The 12,368-nt window shown below is 37.1% G+C and overlaps 1 protein-coding gene across 6 annotated transcripts in view; it reads right to left on the reverse strand.

Annotated features, from left to right (window-relative positions):
- The window catches only part of KCNT2 (potassium sodium-activated channel subfamily T member 2), a 428,512-nt gene that overhangs the window by 81,254 nt on the left and 334,890 nt on the right, over positions 1-12,368 (reverse strand). For all 6 annotated transcript variants that reach the window (XM_044943221.2, XM_025286125.3, XM_025286126.3 and 3 more), the window contains exon 20: positions 7,160-7,294. In XM_044943221.2, coding sequence (XP_044799156.1) covers positions 7,160-7,294 — 135 coding nt within the window. The remainder of the gene's footprint in view (positions 1-7,159; positions 7,295-12,368) is intronic.

A 12,368-nucleotide genomic window follows, 5' to 3' on the forward strand; every position in this document is an offset into this window, starting at 1 on the left:
AGATAACTGTCACAATGGATGAAGATACATTAAGCTGTGTTGTCCAGTGTTCGGTCACAAAGCTATGTTTCAGATACAACTCCAGGTGGAAAGGAATTCCCCCCAAATCCCCCAAAACCCCCCAAATCCTCTTCAGCTTCCCACTCACACACACAAACACTGCTAATGAAGTAAGGAGACTCTCTTGTTTGCCTTTGGTCTCTGGGGACTAACTCTGGAGGGTCCTCAGACAATCCAGGGAGAAGAGAGCCCTGGTCAGTAAAGCTGAGTGTCCTCATAAGCTGGGCAGATAGGAGCTCAAGTGATCAATCTGAGCTTCTGAATAACAAATTCAACCTTATTCCAGACTGGTCATATATTAGTAAGTTGTGAGCTACAGCACTCTTAACTTTCATTTCAGACTTGAATTGTATCCTGTTTGTATCTCTAATATAAGCACAGATTGAAGATTTTTCTAACATATTCCTTCACAGTTTTAAAAGCAAAAAATGTAAAACTCAAAAGGCCTCCCATCCAAACAGAATGCCAAAATAATCAAGTTAAAATGGCATGGCTTAAACCGCTACACAGAAATGCTAACATAAAATGTAGCATCACCCTGTATAAAGTAACAGCATACTGTAATTTTATTCATCTAAAACATCCAGATACTAAGGAGATCACAAGATTTGACTGTCTCCTAGAAATAAATAAGCCAAGGAAATAATGCATCTAAATTCTTGTCCCAATTTTCTAATTAATAAACTAACCATGATGTCTGCTTACACATATTGGTGGCCACAGTATTTTAGAAACAGCAATTCAAGTTTGCTTAAAAGACACATTCTTGTGTTAAAAGACACATTCTATTAATAAGTAGAAACTGCCTATTACTATCTGCCTGTTTTGTACTTCTCAGAAATCATCTCACTTAGTCCTTTCAACAGCCTTGCTTGGCAGGACGATGCAAGAGTCTGGGTACATTCAGACTACCTAGATTCAAGTGAAGTTGATGTTAGACTTTGGAACTCTTCTGATTTAAATCCCAAACTCCATCAATATCAGCTGAATGACTCTTAGGCTATCTCTCATGTTAAAATACTTCAGCATAAACAGGGTGATGGGTTCAGAGTCACGTTTAAGATAAACTTCAGTTGCAGCTAGCATTTAGTTTCACCACCCAGGGTGCCTCAGTTCCCCGCCCCCCTCCATCAGAGAGTGTACATCCTAGAGTTGAGATGGCTTCTATTAGCTATATTTCTGTCGACACTGTGCGCCTCACTAATAAACTGATTAGAACTGGCTCTTCTTTGAGGAAATGAATAATGGTTGAAATAAACTCTAGGTCCAAGATGGAATGGCTCCTGTCCTGGTGCCATATCTACAAACCAAAACGTAGATCACATTCCTGTCCCTGTAAATGTCCCACTCAACCAGAAGTAGATTACATCCAGTCAGCCAATCTGCAAATGCCAAGCCAACTCAGGGCTTGGTACTTATTTCCTTATTCATTCTCTATTTGTTTCTCTTCCTTGTTTCTTATTCTTTAAGCTTTAAAAGCTTCTTTCCTCCCACCCCATGGCTCAGCAGGTAAAGAATTTGCCTGCAATGCAGGAGATGAAGGAGATGTTGGTTCAGTCCCTGGGTCAGGAAGATCCCCTGAAGTAGGAAATAATGACCCACTCCAGTATTCTTGCCTGAAGAATCCCATGGACAGAGGAGCCTGGTGGGCTACAATCCATGGGGTTGCAAAGAGTCAGGACTAAGCACAGCACAGCATCCCATTTTGCAGTTCTCTGGACCCTTGGGAATGGAGATTGCACACTTCAGGAAGTGTTAATGTTTGTTTGTATCAAATAGTATTAAATTGTCTTCTTTAATAACTTTTATGATTTTTCCTGTAGTCACTTAAGGATGTGAGAGTTGGACCATCAAGAAGGCTGAGTGCCAAAGAATTGATACTTTCAAACTGTGGTGCTGGAGGAGGCTCTTCTGAGTCCCTTGGACAGCAAGGAGATCAAACCAGTCAATCCTATAGGAAATAGACCATGAATATTCATTGGAAGGACTCATATTGAAGCTGAAGCTCCAATACTTTGGACACTTGATACAAACAGTCGACTCATTGGAAAAGACCCTGATGCTGTGAAAGATTGAGGGCAAGAAGAGAAAGGGGCAGCAGAGGATAAGGTGGTTAGATAGCATCACCGACTCAATGGACATGAATCTGAGTAAACTCCTGGAGATAGTGGAGGACGGACGAACCTGGCATGCTGCAGACCACGGGTTGCAAAGAGCAAGACGCCACTTAGAGACTGAACAACAACAACAAATTCATTTTTAACATTATTCCCTCCTGCAAACTCAGTGTGTAAGAATCTAGTTCCCTTGGAGATGGGGCCCTAGGCTTTTATCCTAATATCTGCTAATATTATCCTAATAGTCTTCAATCCACACACTGACTGGACTTCTGGGAGCTTGATACTTACTATAAGAGTAATTGGGATCCTCCCTCTGCAATTTGTCATCTGCCTCTAGGGAATTTCATGCAAAGTGGTGGATAGAAAACAGGAAAGCTCAGAAAACTGGAAGTAGGAGGAAGAGAGAAAAGGGGAGCAGAGTTGAGACTGGTTTTAGTAGATCATCAGTGATTGTTTAGAGGATCAGCACAGGACTCTTTTCCATGATTGATCTTGGAACTGAATTGGGGTAAGGAAGAAGAGCCCTCAGGTGACTAAGGACAGTAGGATCAGTGGACAGTAGATTCCAGTGAAAAAGGACGGTTCAGAGTTGGGGATGTGAGAAGCAATGACATAGAAAATAAGTGGTAGTGCTCAGAGAGTTGAATGCAACTCGGAATATGGAGTGGAAACTATTGATTTTCCAATCACATGAGAATGGGTGACTAAGGGCAGATATCCAAAGGACCATCTGCCTAGGATTTTTGAAATCATCAAGAATTATGGTAGAAGCAGGGCTGGCAAGAGTCACAGTGAATCAGGAACTGAAACCTTCAAGAAGTGTGGAAGAGTGACCTCAAGGGTGATGACTGACTGACCAATAAAATGAAACCACCGAGTCTACAATTCTGGTTATTTATCTACATAAATGGTATTATATATACTATAGAGACATACTGATATCTGCTTCTTTTATTATGTAAGACTAGCCTAGTTTAGCATGCCTAATTAACTGATGAATTACTCCATCAAAAATCTCCTAGATTTCTTTAACGTTTAAGTATTACTGTATTTTATAAAAATTATAGCTGATTTACAATATTGCATTAGTTTCAGGTGTACCACACAGTGATTCAGTTATACATACATATATACCTATTGTTTTTCAAGTTCTTTTCCCTTATAGGTTGTTTATTTTATATATAGTAGTTGCCTTGCATGCATGCTCAATTGCGTTTGACTCTTTGTGACCCCATGGACTGCAGCCCGTCAGGCTACCCTGCCCATGGCATTCTTCAGGAAAGAATACTGGAGTGGCTTGCCATTCCCTCCTCCAGGGGATCTTCCTGACCCAGGATTGAACTGAGTCTCCAATGTCTTCTGCATTGGCAAGTGGATTTACTACTGCTGAGCCACTGGGGAAGCCCCCCATGTATAGTGGTGTGTATATGTTAATCCCAACCCCCTAATTTATCCCTCCTCCCCTTGTCCCCTTTGGTAACCATAAATTTTTTTTCTATATCTATTGGTCTAAAATATTTTTTTTTCCTGAAAAATACTGTTTTGTACTTAAATAATAATGCCTTTATGAGCAGAGGAAAGAGAAGAGCAGAGTCTGGGTATCTAATAGTGCTTCTCAAATTTCTGTTTGAAACTATTCACTCTCGATGTGTTTTTGCACTATACAAATTGCATAATTTCTAAAATATCTTGCAGAAGATAAGTAACTTTTAATAGCGAAAAGGTCCAAAGGCACACATCTGCTCTCCATCCATCCTTTTAAGAGGTGGCCCACCTCCACCAGGTACTCAGGGCAGGCAGGCTTGCCACAATCAGCAAGCACATGTGTATCTGCCCTTAGGTATTCTGGTTCATTTTAAATGATTAATTTGAGACTTTGCATCTCTCAGTAAAATGGGGATTTATTATTCTCTTAACATAAAAATCATTCAGAGCATATATCAAATCAATAGAAATTTCACTATAATACAAATAAACTCACAGTAAGTTGAAAATTAAAATGATATGCTTAAGTAAAGACCCAAGACCCTCTGCTGCTAAAACTATAATTAGCTCTTGCCAAGTATGGAATAAAACACTACGAGTTGACTTTATTTATTGACTATAAATCTCATCCTTCTGCATTAATTTTCTACCCTGTATTTCCTTTTTCATTCTCTAGAGAGAAAAAAATTGCTCATATATAATATGTCATATTTTAAGCATGTGTTATGCTACTTTTAAATGTACTACTTACATAGCTCAATGACTAGTGAGCTATATTCTAAATCATCCACCCCATTACAGTGACTTCAGATAATGTATTACTCCTTCTGAACAGGAGGAAGTTCTAGGCAAGTTCATGGTAGATTTTGCAGGTGCTGGAGAGATTCTTTCAGTTCAGTTCAGTTGCTCAGTCGTGTCTGACCCTTTGCAATCCCATGAATTGCAGCACGCCAGGCCTCCCTGTCCATCACCAACTCCCGGAGTCCACTTAAACTCATGTCCATCGAGTCAGTGATGCCATCCAGCCATCTCATCCTCTGTTGTCCCCTTCTCCTCCTGCCCCCAATCCCTCCCAGCATCAGAGTCTTTTCCAATGAGTCAACTCTTTGCATGAGGTGGCCAAAGTATTGGAGTTTCAGCTTCAGCATCAGTCCTTCCAAAGTACACCCAGGACTGATCTCCTTTCGAATGGACTGGTTGGATCTCCTTGCAGTCCAAGGGACTCTCAAGAGTCTTCTCCAACACCACAGTTCAAAAGCATCAATTCTTCAGTGCTCAGCTTTCTTCACAGTCCAACTGTCACATCCATACATGACCACTGGAAAAACCATAGCCTTGACTAGACGGACCTTTGTTGGCAAAGTAGTCTCTGCTTTTGAATATGCTATCTAGGTTGGTCATAACTTTCCTTCCAAGGAATAAGCATCTTTTAATTTCATGGCTGCAATCACCATCTGCAGTGATTTTGGAGGCCCAAAAAATAAAGTCTGACACTGTTTCCACTGTTTGCCCATCTATTTCCCATGAAGTGATGGGACCAGATGCCATGATCTTAGTTTTCTGAATGTTGAGCTTTAAGCCAATTTTTTCACTCTCCTCTTTCACTTTCATCAAGAGGCTTTTTAGTTCCTCTTCACTTTCTGCCATAAGGGTGGTGTCATCTGCATATCTGAGGTTATTGATATTTCTCCTGGCAATCTTGATTCCAGCTTGTGCTTCTTCCAGCCCAGCATTTCTCATGATGTACTCTGTATCTTTATATACCTGATTTCCTGTCTTCACACTGATACTGCAAGAAGAGTGAATTATTCTCCACATGCATTTTATAGATGAGGGAAACTGAATTTCAGTAAGGTTAAGAAATACACTCAAAGTCACATTTAGTAATTTTCTCCAGGAACTTAGTTTGTTGCTATATTGTTCCAAGGTCCACAGCTTTTCCACTCTGCCCCAGGGGGGTGATAATCATATGGTTAATAATTACAGTAGCTAATATTCATTGGGGGAAAATCCACTGGTGGAGGGCATGGCAACCCACTCCAGTATTCTTGCCTGGAGAATCCCTATGGACAGAGGAGCCTGGAGGGCTACAGTCCAAAAGGTTGCAAAGAGTCAGACATGAGTGAAACGACTTAGCACAGCATGCACAACGTTGACTGGGGCTTCCCAGATGGCACAGTGGTAAAGAATCTGCCTGCCAATTCAGGAGATGCAAGAGATACAGTTTTAATCCCTGGGTCGAGAAGATCCCTGGGAAAGGAAAGGACAATCCACTCCAGTATTCTTGCCTGGAAAATTCCAAGGACAGAGGAGCCCAGTGGGCTACAGTCCAAGCAGTCACAAAGAGTTGGACACAGATGAGCACAATATTTATTGGCAACCTGAAAATGACCAGGCAGGTATATGTTGTTATATCTCCAACAACCTTATGGTTAAGACATCAAGATTTAGAGAAGGAAAGTAATTTACCTAAGATCATGTAATAAATAGTCAACTTAAGTGAGACACAAATCTCCACTCTCCTGAATTCTGACCTCAAACTATAAACAGATAACTATCCTCAATAGATGTTCTGCTATAATATGAAGGTATGAAGGGAGGAGAGAAAAAAATCAGGTTCAGATTGTTTTCTTTATTTTCTTAATTTGGTAGCTCAGATACTTCCTTTAGACTTCTGCAAAGCTCATAAAACTGAAATAATGATCTTTTAGATATTTAAATGTTAAATGATTTTAAAAAGAATCATTCCAAGTGATGCAGATGTCTCAATTTACTGGTGACTCTTTTAAGAGGTAAATTGACTGGTTTTTTGTTTTTTTTTTATGAACCATTTAAAAAGTCTTTATTGAATTTGCTATAATACAGAGATTGAACCCACAACCCCTGCATTGGAAGGTGAAGCCTTAACCACTAGACTGCCAAGAAAGTCCCTACTAGTGCTTTTGATTTTGCTCACAGCATGAACTTTTATCTGGGCGCTATTGCCCATTCTTACCCAAAGATTTCCATAACAGGAATTCCTATCTGGGTGGGCTGAATTAACAAAAGGCAGGAAAACAGAGAGGATAAGCTGATGTCTTAGCTCCTGACATGGGTAAATGAGCCTTGAAATCTTTTATTCCTGGTTACTCAGTATGTAAATGCATACCTTTGGCCACTGCTAGGCATAAAAGCAAAATTAGAACATGCACAACATGAAAAAAAAATCATGACTGCTACTGAACACAATTTTTTAGAATCTGTTAGTTGAACTATATAAGAAAACAGAGGTACTATTCTTTTTTTATTTAAAAGAATTGCTGACCTTGTGTTAAAAATTAAATTTCACATAGGACCAGTCACACATTAGGTCGTATATCATATCTGTTTTATGATCGAATGGATAAACATAACTTCAGTTTGTGTCCCATGTGCATTCCTTAGAGACAGAGTCAGGCATTTCACAGGTGGTTAGCAGTAAGTCTGCGGAAGGGGCGGGCTGCCCAGACGTTTACCTGAACAGGGTCTGCACGTTGACGATGGTTTTGGCGTCCGCCATGTAGTCTTCCTCAGCGCTCATGGTGCTTTCTTTGTCCACGACCACCATGTTGGCAGCAAAAGTCACTCCACACCTGAGTAAATCATCTAGGCTTTGATAAAAATCAACAGAGAAAAGTGAACTTTCAGTAAATCTCAGTGTTAGGATGATGCTGAAACTCACCTACCCGCTCCCCACGCTTATAGGCATAGAGGTTACTGTTATAGGTGGCTTGCACAGAGTGGACACTGATAGATGTTATGGGAACTAATACAATATTCTCCAGAGATATGAAATAAATTGCATTTGGGGGTTCTATATGCTTCATTAGATCTCAATAATTTCAAACCATATGCATTAAGGATCTTTCTTTAATAATATTTATGAATTTTATAAATAAAGCCTGAAAACACCAATTTTGCAATCAAACAGAATGAGAGCATGTTAGACTTTTGTTTTTACAGTTAGCATATTATTTCAAAAAATGGCATTTGCATTTTTTTTTTTATCTCTGAAGCACTTCTGGTAAGAATAAAAATGAACATATATTAATTTAGATGATCAAGTCTAACAAGGAAATATATTTATTAGAGATATTTATTTTTAAATGTCTATTTATCTGTGTGAAGCTATGTCTTATAGATTGGTTCTACACAGCCAAAAACATGTAAAACATATAAATATCATTTGCTTTCAAGCCTACCTTTCAGACACTTTTTGAGCAAGTGATTAAATGAATTAAATTTGTTGGTTGCAGGAAACAATTGCTAAACTAAGACACAAGTTCCTATGAGTTACCATAGATAGAGTCAGTCATCTCCCCTATCAGTGATAAAAAATTTACCTAGCATTGAATTTAAAAACAATGTTATAGCAAAAGCTGAATCAAGAAAACCATTTTTCATTGCCTCTGCTTAACACAAATTTCAAAAATAGGACTGAATTGGAAAAGGGAGATTATATTTGATTGAATGCAAGGGTATTCAAGGTTCAGAGTTGACTGAAGACAAATAAGAAAAATTGGGCTAGCTGATTTCTACATCTTCCAATTTAAAGTAAAAAGTATAAAACTCAAAGAGCAGTAGCTCCTTTTAGATTCTTAAAAGGAACAGTTAATTCTCCTAAAGATTGTCTCAAACTGCATGATCCCTTGAATTAGCTGTCTCACATTAGAGGGGATTATTTTCCTGTTACAGGAAGGCAAGAGGCAAGATTTCTTACTCTGTTAAATGGCGAGAGAGTATTAACAAAGCTTTGAGTCCAAGATCCCCAGGAATAGTCCAGAAAAAATATTTTGCTTGAATCAGGCACAGTGTTCTATAGCAGGGATTTTATGGCTAAAACTGTGGAAACAGAATGTTATCCCAAATAAATTTCATATGGTGAGAGCGGCCAGGACCATAGCATCTAATCAATATGATGACCAAGTTTAAATTTCCAGAAATACTTTACTAGGGTATTCTTTTTATCTAGGAAATTTATAATTATTCTTATATCTATTAAAATACTTTTTAAAGGAAAGAAGAAGTTGGAAAGCAAATATGATCCCTTGGGGACCATAAAAAAGATGCTAAATCTTATGACTTCACACACTATTATTATAGTGTTAATTCACTTTTTCATATTTCAGCTCTTACCATCTTTATTTCCCCCATTAAACAAATTGTTTATATAGGAAAAGGAAAAGTTAATTAATAGAAGGTAACCTTGATCAAAAAATGATACCCAGAAGTTGTAATAAAAATGAGTATTTCATCATCAATAAATCACGGAAGTTGAGACTTGACAAAAAAACGTCACTTATGAGAAAATTTGTACTAAACAGTTACTTGCTAGCCAAATCTGTACATATCAGTTAATGCCATACTGAAAATACTGGCTGTTGTAATTTACACATTACATTGGCAAATGGTTTTAGTAATTATCATTGAATATGAATTTAAATCTAAAGAAATTTATAGGATCTATATAAATTTAGAGTGGCATTTCTGAATCACATAGAAACTATTCTTCATGTTTTAACTTTAGATTATTTGTATTCATTTAGAATTGTATTTTATTCTTTATCTTTTTGGTAGACTACCACTTTGTTTTTATAATTCTGTGTGTATCACAATTTCTTCCCACCATCTTATCTACAAAGACTGTTTTTAATTAAGCGTGAGTGCTTTACACTGTTTGGCCACCAGATGGCGGCACAAGAAAAAAGTCAATATGGTTGAAAAAGTTACAGATACTCTGACTGGCAATGCTTCTCTTTCTCCCCTTCTCTCTTTCTTTTTGAGGAGAACCAGAATGTGAAGGTATAAATATAAAGGAATGTTTGTGAGAGCGTTTTAATTGATTCATAGATTTTGTTTGCTCATCATTTATGTTTAAGGAAAATTTCAAACATTAGCAGAAGAGAATACTATAGTGAATCTCCTGTACCAATTACCCAGTTTCAATAATTGGTGACTTGTAGTCAATCCTTTTTCACCTCTAATCCTAGGAATTTGATCCTTTCCATTCTTCCTTTCCTCCCCATTAATACTTTTATAAAGGGAGAATTCATTTTATAGTTTACATAAGAAAAGATGCATGAGAGGTTTATTTTGTATCTTTTAAATATAATGTCCTAATGAATTTTAGTAGAATACTATTAACATCACATCAAAGAAACATTACTAATGATAAAATATGGGTTGATTTCATTTTTGTGGATTCAAATAGTAGTTTTAATACCTCTATATTTTAATTAGTTGGTTAGTATTATGACAACAGTAATGTAAATTATATTAATGTAGTTGTTTAGTTGCTAAGTTGTTTCCAACTCTTTTGTGACTTCATGGAAAGTAGTCTGCCAGGCTCCTCTGTCCACGGGATTCTCCCGGCAAGGGTCCTGGAGTGGGTTGCCATTTCCTACTCCAGAGGGTCTTCTTGACTCAGGGATCGAACCTGCATCTCCTGCATAGGCAGGTGGATTCTTAACCACTGAGCTACCAAGGAAACCCAGGCATATTCATGTAGAATGGAGACCAAACGTGTGTTAATCTGTTTGGCCATTAATGTATCCACAGTCAATAAACACTCTCAAAGTTACAAAGCTTTGTTTTTTTAACATCTACAAGACGAACTGTAAACACGGGAGTTGTCAGTGGATAACTTTCAGCATATTATTTGCAATGCTCTGGCTGATGTTTTTTTAGAATGGAAGATTAACACATTTTATAAGCATATTAGTTTTATGACCTTTTAATTTTAGTATTTGTTACAATGTCATGTTCATGCATATAAAGGAATTTGTATTTTAAAGCTGAAGCATCACACACATTTGACCTTTAATTAACAAATTATTAGAAATTACAGACTCTAATATGTTCTAAGAATAAACTAAGGAAATGCTCCAATTAAAAAATTTGACTTAAAAATGAGCATTCCAAATTATTTTAAAGTTTTCCAAAAGTGATGGTAATGATACCAATGCAGCACAGTGTTGAAGTTCTAGGTTCTCTCTAGCACAATGTGAACAGTTAAACATCTTACTGCTGTAGATGACACAAAACCAAAGTGGTTTAGAAATGGAACAAGACTGACATGCAACAAGATCTGTTTAAATCAACAACAGATTACCGCTTAGGAAGTTTGAATGCAAGATGTGTAACACGAGACCATAAGCTCTACATGCAATATACATCATATTTACAACACTGAAATGGCAGGTTACACTCAACATGCAACACGGGGGCACAGCACATGACAAGCACAGGACACCACACTGGTGAGGGTGCCAAAGATTTTGTCACCTACTTGTCAATAGAGCCCACCATGTAGTAAACCATTGGAAACCAACAGATGGCATCCAGAAAATGCATGTCTGGCCTAAGTAGCACATGGGTTACAAAATGAAACACAGTGTCACAACAGTGGCAGCACTTCTAGGGAAGGAAGTAAGCTGACTCAGTTCTCATTTCCAATACTAAATGCCATTGACAAGATTCATTTTCAAGTGCCTTTTCTCTTAACATTAATTTAAAAATGTCATTTCTACTTGTTATGAATAATGCAATGCACTAATTAAAAAAAAAAGTCGCATTTCTGCTTTCTAAATCAGAAACATTATGGCAGTATTCTACAAAAACACCAAATTGATACTCTTAGTTTATTACTAAAAAGTCTTTTCAGTGAGTTTGAAATGATTCATCCTGAGAAAGTCTTGTAAAATGGGAAACTAGTGATTTTTTTGATGATATAAAATATAAGAAACTAAATTACTGTGTCTCTCTAGAGTAATTTTCTCTAAGAGATAAAGAGAATCACCACATGTCCCTTAATATATCAACATATGAGTAAATAAATATAGTATATGTACCCATGCAATATATATATATATAATACAGAATTAAAATGAAAGCATTTCACCTTTTACACTACTGATTTTCTCAATGTACACTGCTGAGCAAATTGTATTACAATTGAAATCTTTACTCTTTATGCACATTTGGGGAAAGACTCATAAACCTGGAAGCTTCCTTAGAAATTACCTAATCCGTTGTATTCATTTTATAAACTTATCAGTTCTTTCACGTATCTATTCACGCAGCATCTCTGAATCCAAAAGTTTTTCATAATAGACATTTTGGTTTACTAAGGTGTATGCAAAAAAAATATATATATATATATCTTGTTAGCTTGTACTACAAGAAATAGAGTTTTTGGAACACATATGTAAAAGCACAAAGTTATAGAATATGCTGAAAAATAAGGAATGGGTTGCATTCGGGAGACAGCATAGAGGACATATTTAATTTGGATGTTGAAGGATGAGTAGGAGATGGACCAGTAAAGGGGGAGGAAAGGGGACTTCTAGGCAAAGGGGAGCACAGCCCCAAGAACATTCCAGCCAGAAGTCTGCTCCCTGATTCATTTCTTCCTGTTGATCAATCTCATCTCTCTTCACTTTAAAGAAAAATAATATTTAGTGCATGAATCATAAAAAGAAAACATCCAAAGAATCTCACTGTTGATGACATTCCCACCATCTTTCCTAAAATGACTTCCTAGCCATTTTAAGTGGTCCCATTACTACATATTATAAATGTACCACAATTCATTTAAAAAAAAAAACTTCAATTATTCAGTTTCTAAGTTATTTTCACTTTTATGCTATTAATCCCTGGAGTGACAAGCTATTTCTAATATCTTGC

The sequence above is a fragment of the Bubalus bubalis genome, chromosome 5 (assembly GCF_019923935.1).
Source record: "Bubalus bubalis isolate 160015118507 breed Murrah chromosome 5, NDDB_SH_1, whole genome shotgun sequence".
In the NCBI taxonomy this organism is placed as follows: domain Eukaryota; kingdom Metazoa; phylum Chordata; class Mammalia; order Artiodactyla; family Bovidae; genus Bubalus; species Bubalus bubalis.